The 24,838-nt window shown below is 45.7% G+C and overlaps 1 protein-coding gene across 1 annotated transcript in view; it reads right to left on the bottom strand.

The window, feature by feature from the left end:
- Window positions 1-24,838, bottom strand: part of MERTK (MER proto-oncogene, tyrosine kinase) — a 92,028-nt gene that overhangs the window by 51,418 nt on the left and 15,772 nt on the right. Inside the window, exons 2-4 of the mRNA XM_087823691.1 lie at window positions 17,323-17,731; window positions 12,110-12,210; window positions 10,021-10,194 (exon numbers count right to left, since the gene is read on the bottom strand). Coding sequence (XP_087679817.1) covers window positions 10,021-10,194; window positions 12,110-12,210; window positions 17,323-17,731 — 684 coding nt within the window. The remainder of the gene's footprint in view (window positions 1-10,020; window positions 10,195-12,109; window positions 12,211-17,322; window positions 17,732-24,838) is intronic.

Below are 24,838 nucleotides of genomic sequence, written 5' to 3' on the forward strand. Positions count from 1 at the left end.
ACTCCACTGCAACATCTCACCCAACCCCAAGGTGCCTCATGCCCCCTCTCTTGCTTGGTTCTCGGCTGGTTTAAAAAAACACAGCCTTTGACACAAAGTCTGAAAGATATTTTAAGGAACATTCAGTAACAGAGTGTTCCCTTGAGGGTAGGACAGAGCTGCTGAGAAAGCACCTTCTAAGAGCACAGTTAGGTCAGTTCTTTGAGCTCTGGAGTAAGCAATCCTCTCTTTGTATTTTCCCCTTGATGTCTATTTTTCTACCAAAAGAGGCAAGAAATACAATATGGTGCATAAATGAAGGAGCTTATGCTCACTAACTCTGGATGCGCTGTCTGCCCTGAATTCATTCACTAGCTCAGTACTTACTGTGTGCGACATTTTCCCAGGCACTGGAGATACGTCCACAAATGAGACAAATATCCCTGTCCTTGCGGATCTCACCTTCTTGTGGAGGGAAAGGGCGAGAAGTAATAATCTTATAAGTAAGTGAGCTGCGTGCACTCTTGGAAGGTGATTAGTACTATGAAAAAATAGATGAGGGCCAGAGGGCCAGAGGTGAATGGAGAAGTGGGTGGTGATTTTAAATACATGGATCAGACTGGCTCCTTGAGAAATGTCCTCTGAGGAAATAGGGTGAGGGAATGGGCCAAGTTTTTACTGGAGGTGAGGGAAGGGTCTACGCAGCAAAACAGGTGGCACAGGCCTTTGCTTTGTCTCGTAAGTGGGATGGGAAACCTGGAGCTTTGAGCAGAAGACTGACATGATCTAACGTGTTTCATCAGGATCGTGCCAGCCGCCACATAAAGACTAGAACTTAATTAAGCTGTAGGTCCCTAACTCATTCCAATTTTTTTCTGACCTGTAAAATAGTATTAAAAATGACTAATTATATCACGCCTTGCTATAAGGTTCAAAGTAAATCTTTACCGAAAGCACTGTGAGAAGAATGAACTGATTTAAATTCTAGCTATGTCACTGTTAGGACAAGGGTCTCAAGGTCTGGGCAGTTCTAATTGTTATGACTAAATGTTATTCTCGCTAAATGTTACAATGCAGCATAGTATTTTGCAGACCAGCTATAAACAGGATGAGCTTCGGGGAGTAGGGGGGATCCCAGCCTGATAAATGTAGCCAACTGTACAGAAGAAATCAACCAAAAAGTGTATCTAAGCAATGGCTCAGCCTCCCTTTGGGGAAAGGAGCTCTGGATATGAATTTCTTGTCTTTACTTCCTTCAGGTAAATAAAACTACCTTGCAAAGAACCATGCCTGGCTCTTGAATAGAGTAGTATCCCAAGCTTGGGCAAACCCCTTGAGCTCAGTAACATTACTCTTGCTATTACAATGAATGTTAATTACTAAGTCTATCCAACTAACTAAAACAAAAACTAGCTTAACTGCTTTCTAAATGTTGATTACAATATAAAACAAGTATTTAAAAACAGATCCGCATATAGTCCACCACTTTTGTTAGGAAGGAAGCTCACAATGGACAGTTAGTAACCGCTGCATGTGAACATTTATAATTGATCACATTCGAATCATTCCTGTAGGCTTCTTCTGTACCAACGGCTTTTCGTTCATTGTTTCACTGGATCCTCATAAATGTTCCATTAGGTAGACACTGTTATTACCCCTGCTTTATATAAAGAAGTTGAGTGGTTTGCCTGGGGACACATGACTGTGAAGGGGCATTAGTCTATTGTACAGCTGGGGAACTGAACTTCTAGCCTATAATGAATACATCCCACAGTTAAATACCATACAGCAAATGCTTTTTACAGTCCTGCTCTTTTTTTTTGGGGGGGGGGGGTGAGTTCTGCCCTCGACAAAGTGGTTCTCTAAAAAAAATACCGAAACAATAAAAAACCCCTTTGTTCTGAAATAATTTTCGATTCCTAAGAAATTTCAGAAATAGTACAGAGTTCCTGTCCACCCTTCACTCTACTTCCCCTACTGATAAGATCTTACATAATCAGAGGACTCCAACCAAAACCAGGAAATCGGTTTGGTGTAATACCATAACTAAAATATAGACCCTGATTCAGATGTCACCAGTTTTCGTTTCGTTTTGTTTGGGGAGAAAGGATTGTGTGGCTTTATGAAATTTTATTACAGGCTGTATACAGAAACAGAGCTGTTCCATTACCAAAAAGAAGCTCATTCCTGCTACCCCTTTTAGGAATATCCTCCCCAACCCAACCCCGGCAAACTACAACCGTGTCATTTGGAGGCTGTTATATAAACGGGATCCTACATCATGGAACCTTTGAGATTGGCTTGTGGACTCAGAATGTCTTTCAGACAAAGGACTTTGCTCTTGTCTCTTAACGACAGCTCTTACATCACTAGAGAAAACACGGGTATCCAAGGGACAAGGTGTATGACCTCCCTGTTCATAAACGTGCTTGCTCAGAGCAGCCTCTGCAATCAGGGCTCTCTAAGGGCTTCCTTAGATCACATTCTCTTAGGGACCAGAAAGATTTACTTGGGGGTTAATTTCAAGACAGAACTGTGCCTCACTGCAAACACCATGGCTTTACATCAGCATGTAACCCCCTAAAGGCATCCATGTCAGAATGGTCTAAACTACTGGGCGGACTCAGGTATCACACCAAAGGCCCTCAAAATCAAAAGCAGGTGTAAGTAAGGATACTGTTTTATGTCAGTCTTTTCCAAGTGGCTGACTGGGTCTGACTGACGGCCCAGCACAGCACCCTGGGCCCTTTCTCCCTCTGCTCTGCAAAGTGGATGTAAAAAGCCCTGTTCTATTAATTTCCAAGAACTGGTTAGCAATATAAATGAGAAAAGAGATAAGACTAAGTGCAACAACAGTTATACAAAGGCAAGTTACTTAACTATCACTGTGTCTCTTTGTTCCAGTGAAGAGACCTATGACACGGGACTGTGTCATTCATTGTTTGTTCACTAGTTCATTCACTCAAGTCACACAGTTCTCTTATGCCAGGCACTGTGTGGGGTGATGAGGCTAAGCTAATAAATAATTGATATATGGTAAGCACACTAATAACTAAGGGGCAGACACACAGGTGGTTCTGCCCCACGTGGTGGAATGTCCAAGAGTTAGGAAGAGGCACTTTGGCTACACACACACAAGGTCAGGGTGTCCAGCAAGGTTTTCAGAGAAGAAATACATATGGATACAAATATGTCTACATAAGCAACAGAAAAAATACTAAAACAAGGGAATGGTTAAGTAAATGACAGTCCATCTTTTAGAAGCACCTCTCACGGACACCAGAGAGGTATTATAGGACAGCCCCCTGAGTCAGTGGGACAGGGCTGTCCCCACCTCAATTCTTGTCTTCTCATATAAATGAATTTATATGAGAGGCCTTGATTGTGTTGTGATTAAGTCAATTTTACTAAAGCAATTAAAACAAGCACCTTTCGTAAAGCAGCAAGGCAAGCAAATCCGTACATCTAGCTGATGAAGCGCAGACAGGCTCTCAGCTAATCTGCAGAGGGAGTCGGGTGGGGGTTTGAGGTGTTATATACCCGCCTGCTTATAGGTCTCAAAATGCCTCTTCTGAATATTTTAGTACAGATTAATTCTCAAGGTCCCTTTTTACTTTGTTGTGGCCTTCCTAGAATTCGTGAAAAGCACCTGGCACTTGTATCTTGCCAAGCCCCCAGACTGCTGGCTTCTCGGCTTAGGGAGTAAAGCTGCCCTTGTTTTCCTTTCCCCTCCCTCCCTCCCTCTCTTTAGGGGGGTTTTTAGTCATTTGTTCCCAGTGTCCTTGACTGGGGAAGATAATGGCTTGTTATTGGCAGGCCAGTTGCAAACTGCCCACACTGTTTGGCTTTGTTTTAACTTTCCTGCCTCAGTTTCCCTATCCCTCCTGCCCTGGAATCCTGCAAGACATCCACTCACTGGGTAACTGTCACAAACAACGAGACAGGCCCTTGAGTACTGACATTCAGAAAGAGCTACATGGCTTGGCCATCAATGTGTGCATGTACATTCGTGTATATGCACATATATGAGGATATTTTAAGAACTGGGAAGGGCCAGAGAGCAGGTAAACCAAAGGCTGACAGTGGATTCCACTGCATAGGACAGTGAAAGTATAGAGAAAAAAGGGAGATTTTCACACTGTGCTTTGTTATGTTTACGGTTTGAATGTTTTACAGTGAATATGTGTTCACATATTTGTGTAGTAAAAGGGCTGGAATTAATCTGCGCAAGTATTATCATCCTCACTTGAAGGAAAATCACTTATACACACACACCCTTATAGAAAAAATTAGGAAGGAAACACATCGGTGTCTTCACTGTAATTGTAAATGTGTAATAAGCTATAAACATACTTCTCTGAACTTTCCACATTTTAATGTAAAATCATTTAATAATTATGCAAACTAAAGCTTTTAAAATCTTATTTTGAATTAATTATAGGTTCACAGAAAGATGTAAAAATATATACAGGGAAGATCCTGTTTCCTTCACCCTATGTTCCCAATGTGAACAATTCACTTAACTAGAGTCTGGGCCAAAACCAGGAAACTGACACCGGTACTAGCCAAAGAGCTCATTCAGATTTCACCAATTATACAAGGACCCATGTGTGCACGCACAGGTCGTACATAAATTTATCAGGTGCAGCTTCGTGCAATCACATCACATAAAGGTTATTTTGAAAAGCACACTACTAGGTTATAAACTCCTCGATTCCTATTTTGCATCTGTCTTCTTTACCAAAGAAACAAACCAGAAAGTAAAATGAAGATGACAAAGAACTTGAAACCCCAAGTAGGTGGCAGGGGTGGGGATGTATCTGGCCACTTGGAAATAAATCATACGAGCTGAGACAAACTACATGTGGCCTTGGGTGCTAAAAGAATTTGCAGATCTTATCACAGAAACACACTTCTAATTTCTGTGAAAACATACAGAAGAAGAAAAGTTCTAGATAAGCAGAGATGGACAGAGTCTGTCCTACTTTAATCAGGAAAATGATATTGATTCTGGTAAGTACCCAATCACTGAGAGGTGGAAATCCACAGGAAAACTTAAGAGACGGTATCCAGTTGGTGCCTATAGGGATGCAGGAAGCTATCTCACCCAGTTCAGCTCACCACCAATAAGTCAGGCCTGATTTCAAAGTGAATTCCAAACTCATTTCCAGTCTTTCCGTGACACTTACGAGACTAATATGTCAAGGAATGTCTCAGAAGACAAGATGGAGAAATAAATGGAAAAAAATAAAAGTAAGCCGACTTATCATGGGTTGAACACTAGCCAAGAGAACTGATTTAATGAACTGAGGTCAACTCAGAGGCTGCCTTTATTAACAGGCTCTGGCTCGGTTCTCAGTTAGATCAGAATCTAGATTTCCATCAAAACAAAACGGCAGTTGGCACAAAGCAGGGAGAAAACTTGCTAATCCAATGAGTCAAGGTTCCAAATGGGTTCAGTAGACTGGGACAATGGATTAAATTTTTATAAGGGTAAATGTCACATGGTAGGGTGCAATTTCAAAAATAGTTAAATAGACAAGGAGCCGGAAAGCTTTGGCTTTGCAGCAATTTAATGAGAAAAAAGACCTCGGGATTTCAATCAACCTCAAACTCAGCATTAACTAATATATTAACCTTTCGCTTGCACTACCAGAAACAGCGTCCTAAACACAGGCGGTTAGAGCCTCCAGTGAATCTCAGGAATGTCCTAAGTAACACCAATGCGACTAAAAGCTTCCGGAAGAGAGAGGAGGAGGGAGCCCCTCCTGACTAGTTTTATGAGGTCAGCAAACCCAGATACCTACACTGGCATTACAAAAACAACTCATAAACCAGTTGCCCTCATGGGCATTTTTTGCAATAAAGAATTTAACTGGCTTTTGTTCCTTAGTGTTTCCTGAATGATAGGAGTAGCTTTGTTAAGCAAACGAAGTGACATATGGTGGGTCCCTAGATAGCTTCAGGATGGGGGTTGGTCACCAGAATGACTGACCACTTCACCAGAGAGTTGGGAATCTCAGCCCAACCTCCAACCTCTAGGGAACAGAGGGAGGTCTGGAAGCTGTGTTCAGTCACATGGCCAATGATTTCATCAGTTATACCCATGTGACAAAACCCCAACAAAAAGTCTGGACCATGAACCTCTGGACAGTTTCCCATTCGGTGAGCGCACAGATGTGCGGGAGAGTGACACACCTTCGTTCCATGAGGAGAGAGCAGGGAAGCTCTATGCTCGGGACCCTCCAGACCTCACCCTATGTGCAGCCTATATAACAAAACTGTAATGGTTTAGTTTAGCACTTTCCTGAGTTCTCTGGGCTGTTCTAGCAAATTACACAATTGGAGGTGGTCATGGGAATCACCACATTTATAGCCCATCAGTAAAAGTGCAGGTGGCCTGGGGACACCACTGCCACCCCGGACTTGTGGCTGGCATGTGAAGCTAGGGCAGTCTCGTGGAGGACTCCACCCCTCACCTGTGAAGTCTTCGCTCACTCTGAGTCAGCATCAGAAGTGAACAACAGTCCATCAGTCCGTGTTACCCCAGATTGCGGGTGAAACAAAAAACATCAATGCAAAAATCATTAACTAAATTTAAAGACGACCTAGATAAATGGACAGACTGTGTCTATAAATTGGAAGTCTTAATATTAGTAAAACGTTCTCCCCCCCTAAATTGATCTATAAATTCAATACAATTGCAAATACAATCACAGCAGAATTTTTGTAAACAATGTCAAGCTGATTCTAAGGCTTAAATGGAAATAGGCAAAAGACCCGAAGTGACACTTCACCAAAAATCTTTATGAAATCTAATCCAAAATTAGACATCAGAGGAATGAAGTGCAAATTAAAACCACAATCATCTACCCTTTAACATCCATGAGAATGTCTAAAATTAAAAAAATGAATCCCATCAGTGTTGGGGAGGTGTGCATGGAGCAACCGGAATGCTCCTCCACTGCTGTGGGCAATGCACCTCGGTACAGCCCCTTTGGAACACAGTCCTGGTTTCTTTAGAAGTTAAACATACGCCTATGTATGACTCAGCCGGTGCTCTCCCAGATATTTACCCCAGGGAAATAAAAATATGTCCCCTAAGAGACTTGCACATAAATATTCATAGCTGCTTTATTCACAATAGCCAACAGCCATAAACATGCCAAATGTTCAACAAATGGTTAACACAAGGTAACACCTTCATACAATGGAGCACTGTCGGTGACTAACAAATAATGCCCTGCTGCCCGGCTGGAGCGGCTCAGCTGGCTGAGCGGAAACCGGTGCACCAAAAGGTTGCCAGTTCAGTTCCCGGACAGGGCACATACCCAGGCTGTGGGTTCGGTCCCTGATCAGGGTGCATGCAGGAGGCAGCCAATCGATGTTTCTCTCTCACATCAATGTTTCTCTCTGTCTCTCCCTCTCCCTTCCTCTCTCTCTAAAATCAATAAAAATATATTAAAAAAATAACCCACTACTGACACAACATGGATGAATCTCTTAACACACCACATTGAACCAAAGAAGTCTGACACAAAAGAATACATACTTTATGATTCCATTTATTTATAGTACGAGACCAGGCAACACTGTTCTGTCATCAGAACAGTGTTGCCTGTGGGAGGCGGGGACTGAGGGAGCCTTCTGAGGTGTCAGCCCTTCTCTATCTTGACTGACTTGGTGGTTACAGGGATGTCTACACTTACCAAACTCATTGAGTTGTGCACTTAAGTTCTATGCATTTCATGCACTTGTAGGTCGATTTTACCTGAGTAAAAAAAATGTTCCTTTATGGTACTTTAGAACAGCCATCCTAGAGGGGATGGTGTGTATTTTTTAAAATTGATTTTGAAGAAAGATGTCACTGATGATCAATTCCTTGGAGAAACTCAAAGAAAACTGAGTTTTGAAGGCAGAGGAAACCCTAATACTCCTGGCAGAGTCAGGAGTTAGAAAAGTGATTCAGAGACAACACCTAGGGACTGGTGTCCACTTGCTGATCCATTCTTGACATAAATACTTAGTGACTACTTCTATGGGTCAGGCACTACCTTGGGAGAGACCAAGACCTTGTCCTTACTGAGTACATATTCTCTAAGAAGACATCATAAATAAACAGGGTCATTATAGACTTACAAGAGCAATAAAGAAGCACACAAGAATTCATGATTGGGAGTCCAAAAAAAGGGTGACAAAAACCTAAAATAGTTAAGAGTGACCAAGGAAGGCTTCACAGAAGAAGCGATATTTGAGTTGTGTCATGGAACAAAGGGCAGATGGAAGAACACTGTAAGCAGACAAAAAGGGAGTGCAAAGGTCCTGAGGCAGGAAGGAGATTGCTGTGTCTGAGGAAATGAAAGACAACCAGTGTGACTGGTGGTTAGCAAGCAGAGAAGAGTGGGATGGGGTTGGGTTGGAGAGTTGGGTGGAGGCAGGAAGGACACTGAGTGACAGTCTAAGACAACAGGAAGTCACCGAAGGGTTCCAGCAGGCAAGTGATATGATCCACCATGAAGAGGAAGGATTAGTGTGAGGACAAGACTGAAAGCAACAAGACCAGCTAGGAAGCTACTGCAGTGGTGTTGGCAAGGGCTGGCGGTGACATGGACCAGGACACTGCAGCAGGGACAAAGAAAAGGCAGATTTGGGATGTCCTGTAGAAGGAAAACTGACGGAACTTGCTGATGCACTCAGGTGAAAAATGAGAGAAAGGAAGGACAGGCAAATGGTGGTATCACTAAGATGAGAAATCAGAGTGGAACAAGTCTGGGAGAAGATCGAGATTTTCATTTTAAGATGCCTACACACCCAGCAAGTGGAAATGCCAAGGAGACAGTTGGCTACAGGAGCCTGAAGCTCAGGAGCGAGATCTGGGCTGGGAAGCAAAGTGTGAGGTCAACATCACACAGATGGTGCTGCAGCCAGGGGCCCAGGGGAGCTCTCCCGGGAACATGTCTCAGAGGGAACAGAAGAGGGTCCAGGACTGAGCGCTAGGGCGCCACACTTGCAGAAATCCTGCCACAGGCAGAGAAGAAGCGGTGAAGTGCGAAGAGGCAGAAAGACAGTTTCCAGGAGCCACCACCGCATCCTCAGTGCCCAGAACACCCTCTACACACAGAAGTCCCGAATGCATGAAGAAAGGAAGGATTAGGGGACGTGGGGTTCAGAACAAGTCACCCCTAGGTGTGCCGCTGGGGCAGGCGGATTGTTCTGAGCTAAAGGCAACCTTAGCAGTGGGCTCAAAAGAAACTTCTGCCCCTCCCTTCCCTACCTAGAAAACTTGAATTAGGGGCCTTGCCCATAAGAGGAGACGATCAGAGATAACCCCTTTTGACTTTTCTATATGCCAGGACAGACTTCTCTTTACTGAACACCTGGCTCTCCCTGCAATGGCCCTTCGAAGCCGGCAGGGTACCTTACCTCTTCCCCAGCTCAGGATGCCTTATATACCCGTGTTCCCTTTCTGTCTCTGAACCCCGTGCATGTGGGGGGTCTCTGGCTCTCCCATGCATGCAGGGTTCCCATACATATGTATGTATTAAGCTTGGTGATTTTTCTCTTGCTAATCAGCCTCATGACTATTTGACGATGTGATTATCAGACCAGGAGAAAGAACCGTGAGGAAGAGGAAAGGTTCTTCCTCCCCCACATGGGTGGTACCCTGGCCAGATGTTGCTGAAAGAGGCCATGGAAGGAGCAAACAGGAGCCCGGTGGCTTTTGAGGCACAGGAACATCAATGGTGCTGACTCTGGAACATGGTCAGAGCAATGGGAACAAAGTCGGGACACTTCCATTCAGATGGAAATCAAGATTCCCACCGACCCGCAATGAAGTCACAATCCCACGATGACTCACTCTGCCCACGACCCATGCGTTTTTGCCTTGCTGGCAAACCTCACTGAGGTCTTTACATCGCTGGTTCCTGAAGTGCCAGGCCTGCTGGGCCAGCGAGGCCACAGCTTCCCAGCCCTGACCTCAGCAAATCTTTGCTCCCTTCCACTACTAGGGAAGAAATAAAAACACCGGTACAGACTCACCAGGGACAGTTAGCACAGACGGAGATTTTTCTGTCCTTCCATTCACGTGGCTGCCGTTCTGAACCCAGGAGATGCTGACGGGCTCGGGCGGGCCCACGGCCTGACAGGTGAGGTTGAAGGCAGTGTTTCTGGTGACATTCATGCTCTCGGGCTGCCTGGTAAAGTAGGGAAGTCCTGCCAAGGAACAGTGAAGGGAAGGACTGTTTCAAACCAACAAACAAAGGCAGAGCCCTAGGGGAATGGAAACTACCAGAACTTAGCTACAGGAGATTTCTTTCTATACCATTCTCAGGTCTGAAATGCCAGTTCTCCCTGAAAGGTGGGTAAGAAAGAAAACAGACTCATTCCCTAGTCTAGCTCCAGCTCACTTTCTAGGACACTTTCCCAAAGGGGTTGTTATGGTGACTCAGAACTGGTTGTAACAGAGGAGAGGCCTGGCCGGTGAGAAATCAGGCGTTGCTCAGACTCCCGGGCAGGTTGGCAGGTTTTCAATATTCCTCAGCAAAACAAACAGGAAAGCCACGCAACGGGTCTGCCTGCTTTTCAGGACAATCTACTGTGTGTGAGGCTTTGAGATGGGTGGTGTGAATTTTAAAATCTGTGCACGAGGAGAGAGCTCAACGCCTTTCAAGGCACAGTCTCATGAAAACAGTTTGGACACAGTTACGGTCATAGCCAAGACCTCCAACTGTAATTCTAGGGCCAAGGCCATAAGGAAGGACACTTCAGAATGTCTTGGAGGAACCCAAATAGCTCACTTATTTGGGCATGTGCCAAAATTTACCAGCTGAAGCTAACTATCTGAACACACATTTACACTGTGTTCTTTGGGGTCTGCGAACTCACAGGCCTGGTCCCGACAAGAACGATGCGGGAGTGGCATATGGAAAACACTTTTCCTGTTTCAGAGTTTTGCAAAAATTCCATTTGGATCTAATGTGTCCCTGCCCTGGGCATTTTTCTGAGATTCAGACAAGTAAAATGTCCTCTGAATATTTTTACCAGATAAACAGCAAATGTTGAACTCCCCGATGCTGAACGCCCCCATGCTGTCTAGTATGGCATGGCCCAAGTACAAAGCTGTAAAAGAGAAACTCCTGAGGGCCTGCTACCCTCAGGCCTCCTGCAGCATTAGGGGGAATCAGTCTCGTGTTTGCAAAAGAATGGGTGGCCGAGGAGCCTTTTAGTGGAAGATGTTTCCAGTCTGAACGTCCCTGCAATGCTAAATCACCTGCTCCACAGCCTGTGCTGAGGGGGGTCAGGAGAAAGAAGGAAAGAAAAGCGTTCCGAGGGTCTGCTGAAGGAAACCTCAAAGAGCTAGGATGCAGGGACCCCGGAGGGCAGCACCTGGGTGGTGGGGAGCCACCACTGGGGTGATGACAATAAAGATGCTTCCTCCTTGAAACCCTTCTTGACAGGCCCTGCCACTGCAGAAGCAGGCACACAAACCCGGAGACCCGGGGACCTGGGCTCAGCAGGCCTGGCTCACCTGGGTCTCAGCGCACACGCCCCAGTGGAGTTCAAGTTCCTCCAGGGCAGAGGCTGCCTTCTCCTCATCTCATGTCTCACTTCTCACCCCACTGAACCATCTCATGCCATGTCATGGAACTGCACTGAACCAAACACCTGACAAATCCCAGGGCGCTGAAAGGAGTCTCAGACCAAGCTGCTGACCCTGTCCAAGAAAACCGCTCACCCTGCCTGGTCTCCCCACCCACGTACCCAAGACAGGAAAAGACAAGCAAATTGCCACCTCACCAAGTGAGTGGTGCCTGGTGCCAGCACTGAGAGCCAGGTAATGGAATACATTTGCTGCCTAAAAAAAAGTCAACTTTTTAATTGTAAATAACCTCATGACAAGAAAGTCAATCATCTCTCATCTCAGTCCCAGTGCCTGGGATGGAGCTAAAACTTTAAGAAGTGCATTCAATTCATTATTACCTAAAGGCTAAAAGAAGACTGGCTTATCAAATCTCAGTGCCTATGGATCCGCAAGGTTTGCACACGGAGTTATGAAAGGGCCTGTGGAACTACAGAGTGTTATATGCAGAGCAGTCAATACCAGCCCCTCTGTGGCCTCCGCACTTACCTTGTACCTCGACGTAGATGGGGTCAGACACAATCTCTTCATTGTTTATTTTCGTCTTACAGCTATACGCCCCGCTGTCCGAACGCTGCACACTCATTATGCTTCAGAGAAAACACAGGGAGACGTTTAAGGTGCTGCCCTTCGAGCTCCTACTACAGAAACAGAACATTCTTCAACTTCTTTGTCATATGCTGTGATGCTAATCTCACAGATCGACATGGCTAGGTCACGGTGTCCAGATATTTGATCTAATACCACGTTAGATGCTCCTGGAAAGGTACTTTTCAGATGAGATTAAATTTAAATCAGTTGGCTCAGATTAAAGCAGATGACCCCCCATAACGTGGGTGGGCTCATCCAGTCTATTGAAGGCCTATGAGCAAACCCTGAGGTTGTCCGAGGAAGAGGAATTCTGCCTCCAAACTGCCTTGAGACCCAAGGCTGCAATGTCAGCTCTTCCCTGGGAATCCAGCTGACACCCTGCAGATTTCAGATTTAGCAGCACCCACAGCCACATTGGCCGATTCTTTAAAACAAATTACTCTGACGAATCCCTATGCTGTTACTTGTCTTGACTTCTATAGGAGACTCTATATTGGAGTGCTGGCCCCTCAAGGCATTTTGCAAATTTAGAGGGTTATTTTGGGTGGTCGCTATACCAGGAGGCACGTGGTTTTTAGGGGCCAGAGGCAACTGTTCCATATCCCAAATGACCTTCTGAGACCAGAACTCATTCCATTTTACATACACACAACATATTTTGCCGGTTTTAACTTTATCTCCACCTGATCTCCCAGGACTGCAATAACCACGAAAATGGGGGGGGGGGGGGGGGTGAGGGAGCAGCAATGGCCCTGTGTCCTATCTGGAACTTTGCAGGGACTAGGCCACCATTTGGAAAAAGGGTCACTGACATCAAGGCTGTGTCTGCAGCTGGCATGTGGGGGGTCAAGGTGCAAGTCTCTGCATACCCGGTGTGGCCACTCCCCACATTAACAGGTTCCCATTCATATTGTTTTATTATAAATCACCTTTCTTTTGGTTTCTTTGTATTACATTTGGACAATATATGTTATAAAATATCTGATATTAAAAGCTGGCTTTGGCTCTAAGAGGCTGAGAATCCTGCTTTCCACCTTTCCAGTGGGTTTCCAAGCAGGAACTACATAACACTGGGGTTAACATCACTTCCACATTGCTCCCAGGAGCTAGGCGTGTGACTGTCACTTGTCAGCTGCATTTCCTGACATGCCAATCTGAGTGGGACCCCACTGACTTAGAATACTGTCTTCCCCTTTCCCTTCACTGCGATTTATGAACATTGGACCTGGGAGGACCCAGGATCAAGGCAAGGCCAGATCTCTCCATGCTTTGGGGCAGGAGCTGAATGTCACACTGTCTAGAGGTCACCAGGAAAATAAGAAAAGACGGAAAGAGACCTCACAGGACAAATATCTCCAAACAAGGGGCTGACCCTCCCCTGGTCATCTCCCTGGATGTCACGGTGACAGAAAGGGCTGAAGAAAGAGGGAGAGAAGCGTGTGTCTGGAGTGGTGTCCTGCCCACTGAGAGGAATAATGGGCTGAACGTGCACCGTGGTTTCAGCGGCTCCTGAAAACTCTGCCCAGCTGACCTGTCAGTCTAATCTTCTTTGCATTTCCAAGGAAAACCAAAGTCACAGCTACTGCAGAGGGAGCCCCTTCCACACAGTTCACAAGTTCACTTTAGAAGAGGTGTCACTTTTTTCAAAGAAGGCCCGGGTTCCACAGAGTGGATGACAAGATCTGACAGGCTGAGGACACCCGTGCCTTTGAAGACCTGGCTCTGGCTCTGGCTCTGGCTCTGGGACCACAGTGTTGCAACAGGCTTGCCAGATGACTCAAGGAGCCACGACCAGGGAGAAGGTAACAACCAGAGAGGGATACAGGGCAGGGCCCCAGGGAGGCAGCTTGAGGCAGATGCAGAATAGCCATGGGGATGTAAATACAGCACAGGGAATATAGTCAATAATATTGTAATAACTATGGTGTCAGATGGGTACTAGATTTATCAGGGTCATCACTTAGTATGTTATATAATGTCTAATCACTGGGTTGTAGACCTGAAACTTATATAATACTGTACATTAACTGTAATTGAAAAATAAAAAATTATTTAAAGTAAAAAAAATTCTCTACAGGACGTTTCTTAAGTTGACACATTCATGCCAAGAAGAGCTTAGCAGTGGTCTGAGGAGAAGGGCCGTGTGCTGGCATTAATTATTAGCAAGTCCACATCCACTGTACCTACAGCACAGGACAGATTTTCACAAATAATTCTGTGTGTTATTTCTAGACATCCAAGGAAAGGCTCCCATGCTGAAGGCAGGGTATGGTGGGCTGGAGACAAGGAGGAGTGGTGTCCCCGAGGCCCTCCCTGTCCCTAGCAGAAACAGCAGGCAAGCCTCCATGCGGGCTCAACGGGAAAGGCCCTGAGTTCAGAAAAGCAATCTAAGCATTCCAACACCTGAGGAACAGTTCCAGAAAAAATGCAGAAGGGGAGCAGGATTCAAGAAAATGACCAGTCCTGGAGATATGGGTCTTCCCTCACCAGGCCCCTCGGTGGGCAGCACCGTGGGAGAGAAGACACCCACTCAGAGGCTTCCCCAGGGGAGGTCACAACTCTGAGATAAAGTGGAAACCCCAAAGCTTCCAGAGGAAAGAAGAGCAGGTTGTTCTTGTATGAATCAGAACGGCACTGGACTGCCAAGAACAAATCTGGGAGCAAAGAGGAAGTACACCAATGACTTTCAAGTGACAACAGGAAATTATTTTCCTTTTCAATTCTGTATCCGGCCAAACTACCTCAGGGTGAGGGTAGGGAAAAAAATGGCATTTTCAAAGATGCAAGTCCCCAGAGGCCAGTGGAAGATGGGCTTAATGCGAAGTGAGGGAGTGAAAACCAAGAAGCGGCCTGGGCTCCTGGGAGCAGAGCAGGGGCTGGGAGTCAGAGGAGTGAGGGTCCCCGGGAGGAGCACAAAGATGACTCGGCTGGACCCCAGGCCAAAGCAGGAAAGGGGGTGGCTCTAGGAAAGGAGTCACCAAGGAAAAAGAGCTGATAATTTTGTCACTTTGAAAAGAAATGCCTATTTTCTAGTTTCGAGAAGAATGAGTAACTGACACTTAGAAAATTAAACTAACAAGAAGCAAGGAAACAATATTAATTTCAGGCAAATAAAACTGCCAAGAAATAAAGGTGATTACCGTCTATGACATGATTCAGCTGAAAATAGCATTTTTATAGCCCCAATAACGTGAGCTGAGGGTTCTGATTCACCACAGTTGTGAGTAATACTCTACTAGATTAACACACTCTGGGGCCTGGCACACACACACAACCCAAGCTCTGAGTAACTCTGGAAAGATGCTCGAGAAATGATTGACCTCAGCTCCCCACTGGCAAAGAGTTGGGGGCTGGAGGAAATTTTAAAGAGCTGAAATAATCTACCACATGTACGCACTGCTTTAAAAAAGGTATACACATCCCATGAGAGTTTGGTCAAGTACAAACACTTGAACCAGGCAGAACCACAGGAGCCCTAGAGATCGGCCACGGTCTAGACAGGAACCACCTGGACAGACCACAGGGCCAGCAGGTGCAGAGCCCGTCACACCAGGGCAGCCTCGCTTGGGCTGGCCCCAGGACATCCTAAAGGGACACACAGCCTCTCTGTCCCTGGGATCTGTCCCAACTGGGCTGGCCTGCTCAAAAATGGCTCATACGTAGCAGCTAAGCTCTAGAGCCTTCTTAAAAGAAATACATAAAGGAGAAACGTACATTTCCACTTCTATGAGGTCCCTAGAGTAGAGAAATAGAGAGCATGGAATAGAGGTTACCATGAGCTGGGGGAGAAAAAGGAGAGTTAGTGTTTCACAGCCAAGAAGTTTCTGTTTGGGATGGTGGAAAAGTTCTGGAGATGACGGTGGTGATGGCTGCACCGCAATGTGAATGTACTTAATGCCACTGAACTATACACGCAGAAAGGGCTAAAATGGTAAATTTTATTTATGTACATGCTACCATAATAAGAAAAATTAAAAAAAATTTTTTCAATAAACACAATGATGCACTGATAGGCGTCCTATTTGTACCTGTCACAGATCAAATGGTGCTGGTGGCAGGCCACGGGTCTCCCTCGTGCAAAGCCTTGTATAAATGGAGCTGAAAGAAAGTCTTCTGAGTACGAAGCAAGTCACAGAGTGTCAGTGATCTATGACTAATGGTAACTTTTCCAGTTGATGGTTTGGCTTAAAAAAACTATTTCCTTATTTTATTATTTTATTTTATCTTATCATCTTATCTTAATCCTCGCCCGAAGACATTTTTTCCATTGCTTTTCAGAGAGAGTGGGAGAGAGAGACAGAGAGAGAGACACATCCATGTGAGAGAGGCACATCCATTGGTTGTCACCACCGCCGGGGATGGATCCTGCAACCAAGGAAGGTGCCCTTGGCCAAGATCAAACCCAGGACACTTCAGTCTGCAGGCTGATGCTCTAACCACTGAGCCAAACCAGCCAGGGCTGTCCTTATTTTCTAGATGTTTTGCTGCTTTCTCATGTATAATTCCATTTCGGGGCCATCAGAAACAGCAGGCGTCAGGCCCCCCCAGGGCAGCTGTGGGCAGGGGGATGTCAAACACCAGCTGCTCGGGGCACAAGGAGCCCACAGGGATACAAACTGACCACTTCACATCTTCACACAAAAAAATGGACTAAGAAAGCAAAGTCCTCCCAGCTTTAGTGATGGGAACCATCAAAAGTCCCTCAACCGCACAGAAAACAAACCACAAAAACATTCCCTTCGCCACAAATCACAGATCACTAGGTCTGGGGGGCCTACTGGCCACAGGAGCACCAGCTCCCGTTCTGCTGAGAGCTGCTTACCTGTCCCTCACCCTGATGGCAGGTGCCCCCCTGGGATGCGTGACCTGCGAGGAGCAGCTGGAGAGCTGTCACCCCTACACCAGACCTGAGAGCTAATGATATTCCAGTGGGGCTACAATCAATTGGAAAGAGACCCACCATGCAGGCTGTCGGATATCAATCTACATTCTGAATGCACCTGTGGAGCTGCAAATGTAGAAAACAAAATACTGTTTTGTGTTGAGGATGCATTTGCTTCTGAACTGTCAACAGCGTCACAAACACTTACACAGAAAGAGGGAACACGTACCTGAAGGATGCGATCACTGCTGTCGCTTCATCAACGGGGTAGAAGTGAGTAACTGCATGATGTGCCCCAAGCAGTTCCTTCCCATCTTTCCACCAAGAAATATGGATGTCCTGGTACGTGTTAGGTATACTGATGGAGCAATTGAACTTGACGTCTTTGTGTTCGGAGAGCATTATGTGGCCAACAGTGTGATTAAAAGCAAGAGGTGGCAGGCGCTTGGACCTGGCCCGCCTCGCGCTGGGAAGGGCTGCGTTTCCTCTGCCGGGTCTTCCAGGCGGGGCTGGTGACCCCACCACCAAGGGCTGGGCCCCAAGGGTGAGAGGGAAGGAGGAGGGCACCGGGTCAGGGTGGGCGAGGCCTCCTGGGAATGGCAGGCTGGGCGTGGTTTCTCCCCTCACCTCAGCAAGAGCTGCAAAACAGAACAGTGATTTTTTTTAAATTTAGCCTTTAATTTTTTTTATTTGTTCTTATTTTTTTAATCATCACGCAAGGATATTTTTTCCATTGCTTTTCAGAGGGAGTGGAAGGGGGGGAGAGAGAGAGAGGAACATCGATGTGAGAGAGACACATCAATCGGTTGCCTCCTGCACGCACCTCGACTGCCAGGGCCAAGCCTGCAACTGAGGTACGTGCCCTTGGCCAGAATCAAACTGGAGACCCTTCAGTCTGCAGGCCGACGCCCTAAACACTGAGCCAAACCAGCTAGGGCTTTATTTAGCCTTATAAATACTGGTGTTTTCCAAGGAGGTTCTCAACTTATGAGGCCATGACGAGGCAGAAGTGGGGCATCCTCAGTGTCCTCGGAACACACACGTCTCATTCACGAACTCATTCCTGCGTTCGCTCAACACCTTCTAAAGAACCCTACGAGATATTCCTCCTGTGAATTATATTCCTGGACCAATAATCAAACAGACACGAGGCAGATTAATGAGACAATAACCAAACTTAACACATACATCTGTATGGGGACCCGCATGCATGAGAGTCAGAGACCCCACATGCACAGGGTTCAGAGACAGAAAGGGAACACGGGTATATAAGGCGTCCTGAGCCAGGCATGAGGTAAGGTGCCCTGCGGGCTTCAAAGGGCCACTGCAGGGCAACTAAGAAGAGCGCATGTTTAGTATACAGAAGTTTATCCTGCAGACAGATTAAAAGAGGTTATGGCTGATAATCTCTTAGTATGGGAAATGCCCTAATTCAAGTTCTTCTGGGTGGTTTAGGAAGGGGCAGAAATTTCCCTGTAGCTTAAAGGGGCTAAAGTTGTCTTCAGCTCAAAACAATCCACAAACTGCAGAGGCACAACTTGGGGTGACTCATTCTGAACCACATACCCCCAGCAAAAAAGATTTTTTGTGATTCACTCCAAGTCCTTCATACCCAACTCAGCAGCATGGCAGGAAGGTGCCGGTACCTGAGATCACTGTCTGTTTGCCCAGTCACAAGAGTGAACCACAAATCTGGTCAATAGCCTCGGAAGGCTGCTACTGGTCACAAAGAGACCCATCCCTGGGTATGAGGCAGGGGATCAAAGTGGGCTTATGCCTAGCAAAATGCTGGCCAGCTGGAATGGACCAAGAAAAGTTTTCATTTCATCTGGCTCACAAGTATTTCTAAAAATATAAGCTCACAATAGCTGTACTTTTAGGTTTTTAAATAGCATTTTTGGAGCATACAGTCTATGCTGGTTGGTATGTATTCAAACACGTTGACCACGATTCTGGTGAAACAGGCAGGTAGGAGAGACATAGGCCTGGCATTCTGCAGGCAGTGACTGGGGGTACACCAAGGGCCCCATCCCTGCTCGAGGGCTGTGCCTCCTATCACGTTCAAGATGCCGCACCTTCCTGGGCTCCTGAGTGTGTGTGTGCAGAATAGTCTCTGCTTAGGGTTGTGCACATTCAGAGAGTAAGAATGCACGACGCCAGACTTGACTTTAGGTGATAAACGCACAATATACAGAAGATATGTTACACAATTATACACTTGAAACCTATATAATTTCATTCACCAATGTCACCCCAATAAATTCAATAAAAATGAAAAAAAAAACAACATGGAAAAAATAAATAAAATTTAAAGAATGCATGACAACCACTTAAATTTATAATTCACATCAACAGCAAAAAATTTTTTGTGTAAGTATCCAGCTAAGCACTTATTTGGCTGATGGAGCTACAAGCAGGATATCTGAGGGCAGAAGGAGGGACCTGAGAATGTATTCCTCTGGCCTCCTCCCTGCCAGGTCACTCATGTCTCGACTGAAGGCCACAGCTCAGGTCACTGAGTCCTGTCCACATGACTTTCTCCAGTACCAGGCCCACTCTCGTGGCTGCTGCATTGGGGAGGGCCTCAGGGTGAATGCCAGGGTGAAGAAGAGATTTCACTGGAAGGAATCAGGGAACACTCACTGCTGGTCCTTACACAGAGGTCTCAGTGGCTGCGGGGCGCAGGGCCCTCTGCAGGCTTTGGTGGGGGGCTAGGTGGGTCAGCCTTGAGCAGTCATCCAGACAAATGAGTGCGCTGGGATGAAGGGTTCACTTATTCCAGGGAGAGGAGGTCAGGGTGACTGGCCTCCTCAGGAAAGCCTGATGGGAGTGTGACCTGTGCTCTCAGCAGGGGGGATGCACAGCCCAGCGCCTGGGTCCCCATCTTTCTCTGACTTGAGGTGCTTTTGGCAGTAATGAACGCTCCTGCTGTTTCCCTATGCCATGGGCACACTCTTTTTCTACAGCCTTCGAAGTCCTCCCGGCCCACCTCTGCCTCTTCCATCGGCAAACCTGCCTGCAGTTCCTCCAATTCACTGAGCTCCACGGCCCTAGGGAGGCAGGTTTTCTCCAAATCACTATTTTTTCTTCTTTAAATACACATCCCTTTTACAGAAGGCAACAAGTGAAGCATGGAAAGCAAATAATACTTTCTTTGGTTTAATTTATTTGAAAACATTTGACCTTTCTAATTATAAAGGTAACAGTCTGTTGTGGAGAATTCACATATAGAGTTTCCCCAAAAATGTATGCACATGGTAAGCGCTTAGTCAGTCTTAGCTATCATTTATACTGTTTTCCAATTTTATTACGAATCTAAAAATCTGCCATGGTGCAATCCTTGAGAACTGCTGATTTGCAGGGCTGGGGCTGAGGTCCACAGGGCTGCTGAAGTTCACACTGATTTTCATGGGGGGGGGGGCGGCACTGCCATTCACGTGGCCTGCAGTGAACGTCGTGGGCCTCCCTGATGATCGCTATTGTGGAGACAATGTTTAGTCAGGGTGCGAGATGCATGAAAACCCAGAGACTTCATGAGAATTTGGACCTTTCTACAAAGCACATGGAAAAGTGGGCAGCCTCTGGCATTCACAAGAGATCTTCCCCTTTCCCCTCCCACCTTCTTTCCAGGTTATTTCTTTATGTGGCCTGGATGGCAGCTAAGGAGGGAAGTTTAACCTCACAGGCAACCTTGGGTAAGTGGCCTCCCGCTCAGGTCCAAGAGGAGCTGTCCAGGTGTTGCAGCAGCTGGAGGCCAACTCTAGGGGGCCACACCCATCCAGTCCTGGAGTGACATGATGGAGCTCCCCGGCCATGCACCTAAGGGTTTCCAACCACCGCTGAGCCCTTGACCAGATTCCAATGTCAGCGTCTAAAAGATGGATCGTGTCTCCATCATATTCCTTAAGTAGCAAATGTCTGTTCATCCAACAGAGAAGTTGGTTAGGTCTATTACCCACTGTTTCACACGACTTTGCCCTGTTCTTCTGAACAAATTTGTCTGTAACTTTCTTGAACGTTGGAGGTGACGTCCTCTGAACCCAGTATGGAACATGGAATGGGGCTGACATGCAGTGAACATCTCTGCAATAAATGGTGTGAATAGGGCAGCATTCTGAAGGGTGGGCAGGGAAAAGGGGTGGTCCAGGCAAGGACACTGCCTTAGCTGGGAGGGGGACTGTGGGGAGACTGCCTCTGAAGCAGCACCGCTTCCAACCACCACAAACAGCCACAGTGAGTCAGATGTTTAGGGACCTTAGTATCTTAGACTCAAAACTGGTCAAATGGGGGATGCTAGTAAAGAAGCTGTTTTCTGAGTGATGAACTTGCGCATCCCAAACCCACAAATGTCTGCAAAGTGCATGCTAAGCTTGTGTGGTGGTGATACTGGACTGTGGGTGAATGCTAATCCCCCAGTCGGTTTAAAAAAGACAGGTTGTGGGACACCACGACCAGTGAGACAGGAAACTAGTGAACACTGAAGACGTTCATGCCTCCCTCAGCTATCGAATAGCCTTCTTTTAAGAAAAGAGCATGAAACATTGTTTATTTTAGGTTTTTCCTCCCTGAAATCAATAATAATACAGTCTCCATTCCTCTAGAGTGCCCACTCTGACAAGAAATTTTATCCTAAGTTTGTCAAAGAAAGGACTATGCCTTTAAAGTGCTAATGCCTGGTCTAAGAGGACTCTTATCTAAGACGTCTGTTAGAACACAGATTCTAAAAAAATGGATCTTACCTGAACCTAAGCTATCTAAACCAATCAGTTTAATTCAGTTCACCTATGAATTACTAACACAATGAGTTTTACTGTATACCTGTCTCCATGAAAGTATGTTTCTTAAAGTGTCAGTGTATTTGCCAGTAAGAAAGAGGACTGGATAAAGAAGGTGTAGGACATGTACACAGTGGAATACTACGCAGCTGTGAGAAAGGATGAAACACTGCCATTTGCAACAACATGGACGGACCTGGAGAATATTACACTAAGTGAAATGAGTCAGCCAGAAAAAGCTAAGAACCATATGATTTCACTCATCTGTGGGATATAAACGGAAACTTGTGGACACAAACAGCAGTGTGGTGGTTGCCAAAGGGAAGGAGGTGGAGGGAGTCCTAATATATGGTGACGGGAGAAGATTTGACTTTGGGTGGTGGGCACACAGTGCAATATACAGGTCTTGTAACACAGAAACCTGCACTTGAAACCTATATGTTCATATTAACCAATGTCACCCCAATAGATTTAATAAAAATAATAAAATAAAAAATAATTAAAAAGCCTATGCTTCTAAAAGTTATGAAATATGTTTGCCAATCTAGAAAATGCTAATTGCTCACTTTTAGCTTTTTTTCTCCCTACCTGTTCCCTCCAGAATTTGGGAATTCTTAAAAAGTGAGTCATGACAATACATTTCTTTGCATAAATCCAATAAGATCAATTCCAAACTATGTGGTCTTATTAGCCAAGACTCTGACTGGAATGCCATGTCTAAAAGAGACACGCATGGATTCTGGATGTCACTAGAAGCCATAAGGAATTGAGACAGAATCTCAAAGCCAATCAAAAGCCACTTGCAGAAGTGACCTAATACCATGCTTGGTCACATAGTTCATAACAATTTTTCCAGAAAAGGAACAAAGGTTGCTTTTCTGAAAAATGACAAGAAAGAAACCTCAAGACATCCTTGGGGACCTCAAGAACTTGATGACTTGACCAAACCTATAGATACTACAGGCAAAGCCTAATGGCAACTATGGCTTGGCTTCTCTGCTCTGAAGGGCTGACTGCTCACTAAAGGTCAATCTAAAGATTGCTTGTGAAAATGCCGACAAAAAAAATTTGAAAAAGCCTGTGTAATTGATTTAATCAATTCCTATTCTTATTGTGTTTATTCAAATAATCAGGCCAAACTAAAACTGGACTTAATGCTGACTCTTTGAAAATGAGAATAATCTTAGAGAGAAAAGTTATATTTCAATAAAAATCACCTTGTCCACTTGAGGATTGGACTCAATACAGTTAACTGTCTTCAAAGTTTTGTTTTGAAGGCTGTTGTCTGTGTATGCCATCCAAAACTCAACACCTGATGACATCACCAGAAATGTTCTAACTGCAGACAATCTATCAGATTGTCACTGTGTGCCTTCGTTCCAGCAAAAGACTTACTTTGTAAAATCTTCTCAACTGGTTTATAACTTACTGTATGCATTAACCTTTGTGTTTTGTTTTCTTCTGTTTTCACAGAATGTATACCTATGTCCTTCTTTGCCTGATTGTTTGTACACACAACATAAGCCTCACTACAGAAGCCAACTACATCACCATGTCCTAAAAATAAGACTCAGTGACTTAGACTTATGGCTGAGTCAATGAAATATGAACAGTCTATCAGCTTTGCTTGAAATTACTTTCCCTTTTCTGCCCAAAGAGTTCAGACAGAAAAAGTACACAGTTTCTCACGGGGAGAATCTTAGGATAGTTCCCTTAGCTTAATCTGAGCTAAGAATGGTGGACAAAAGAGCTTCAGACAGGTGAGACACACCTGCCTCCAGGGAAGCCGCTCCTCCAACCTAATCCGAAATACTGTAAGTTAGTCCTTCCCTTTATCACATGGGTTTTTACCTCTCACCAGACTTTAGTTACTGTAAGTCTCACTTTTGAATAGTGACTTTTAACCTTCTCATCAAGTTTGTCATTTCCAGAATACAACAAGGATGCCAGCTTGTCCAACGTGCCGTCCTCTTGGATATCACCTCCCAGTGACATCAGACTGACCTGGACTTTGCAGAATCCCTACGTAAAGACTCCCCTTCCCTTCTCCTGCCCCCTTGCTGTCAGACAGGCAGAACATCAGAGTCTTGGGATAGGCAGGTCTACCCACCTTGACAACAGGAAACAGTTACAAGAAGATAGAGACTTTCACCCATTTCTCCTATGTAAGAATACAAAGAGGTTCCTTTTCTCTCAGGAAGGAATGATGTCACTATAATTAACGTAGTTATTAATAACAGGAAAGAAGCAAAGGGAAGGCCAGATATCATAGGCATGTCCCCGTAAAACACTGGGGAAGGGGACTGGACAAAGGAAAGATAGAAACATGCCCAGGAAAGTTGGGGTGACTAGGAAAGGTGCTTGCTGTCAATCACACCTGGGGACAGAGATGACTGGCCAGAATGGGTGTGCCCACTGCAAGCACACAGAAATCTGGGATATTTAATCGGCTGAACAAACGAATTTGTGCTCTTGTGCTCTCCTGTGCTTTCAGGACCCTTGGGATTCTTGTTGCTTGGGACATGCTCTCCTGCATTCTCCCGTGTGGCCCAAGGCCATGCAGGCCCCACACACGATGGACTAATGGACTGCAGGTAGCCTGATGCTGGAAGGGACCCGGCTCCAACATGGAGAGGAATCTCTGGACACTGGCTTTGCTTCCAGCTTTACCAAACCCCCAGACACTTCTTCTATGACTGGACTAAGAGAAAGGGGACTTTGGAAACCCAGGGATATAATTCCACGCAAATAAAAATCACTTAATTTCCTATATGAGTCTCAGAAAATTCTTTCTCTCGAGATATCGTAAGGACTCTATCCCCAGACCCTAGTGGGGAAAAGGAAGCCCCACTTCGCCCCATAATAGTGGCAGGCAGGTTGGAGCAGTGTTGACCAGTGGTTGGCCAGCTGGTCTGCAGTTAGAGACCCCCAGTCCCTCGCACTGAGACATGTCCTCAGGGGAAGTGCTTC

The sequence above is a fragment of the Miniopterus natalensis genome, chromosome 13 (assembly GCF_054644295.1).
Source record: "Miniopterus natalensis isolate mMinNat1 chromosome 13, mMinNat1.hap1, whole genome shotgun sequence".
In the NCBI taxonomy this organism is placed as follows: domain Eukaryota; kingdom Metazoa; phylum Chordata; class Mammalia; order Chiroptera; family Miniopteridae; genus Miniopterus; species Miniopterus natalensis.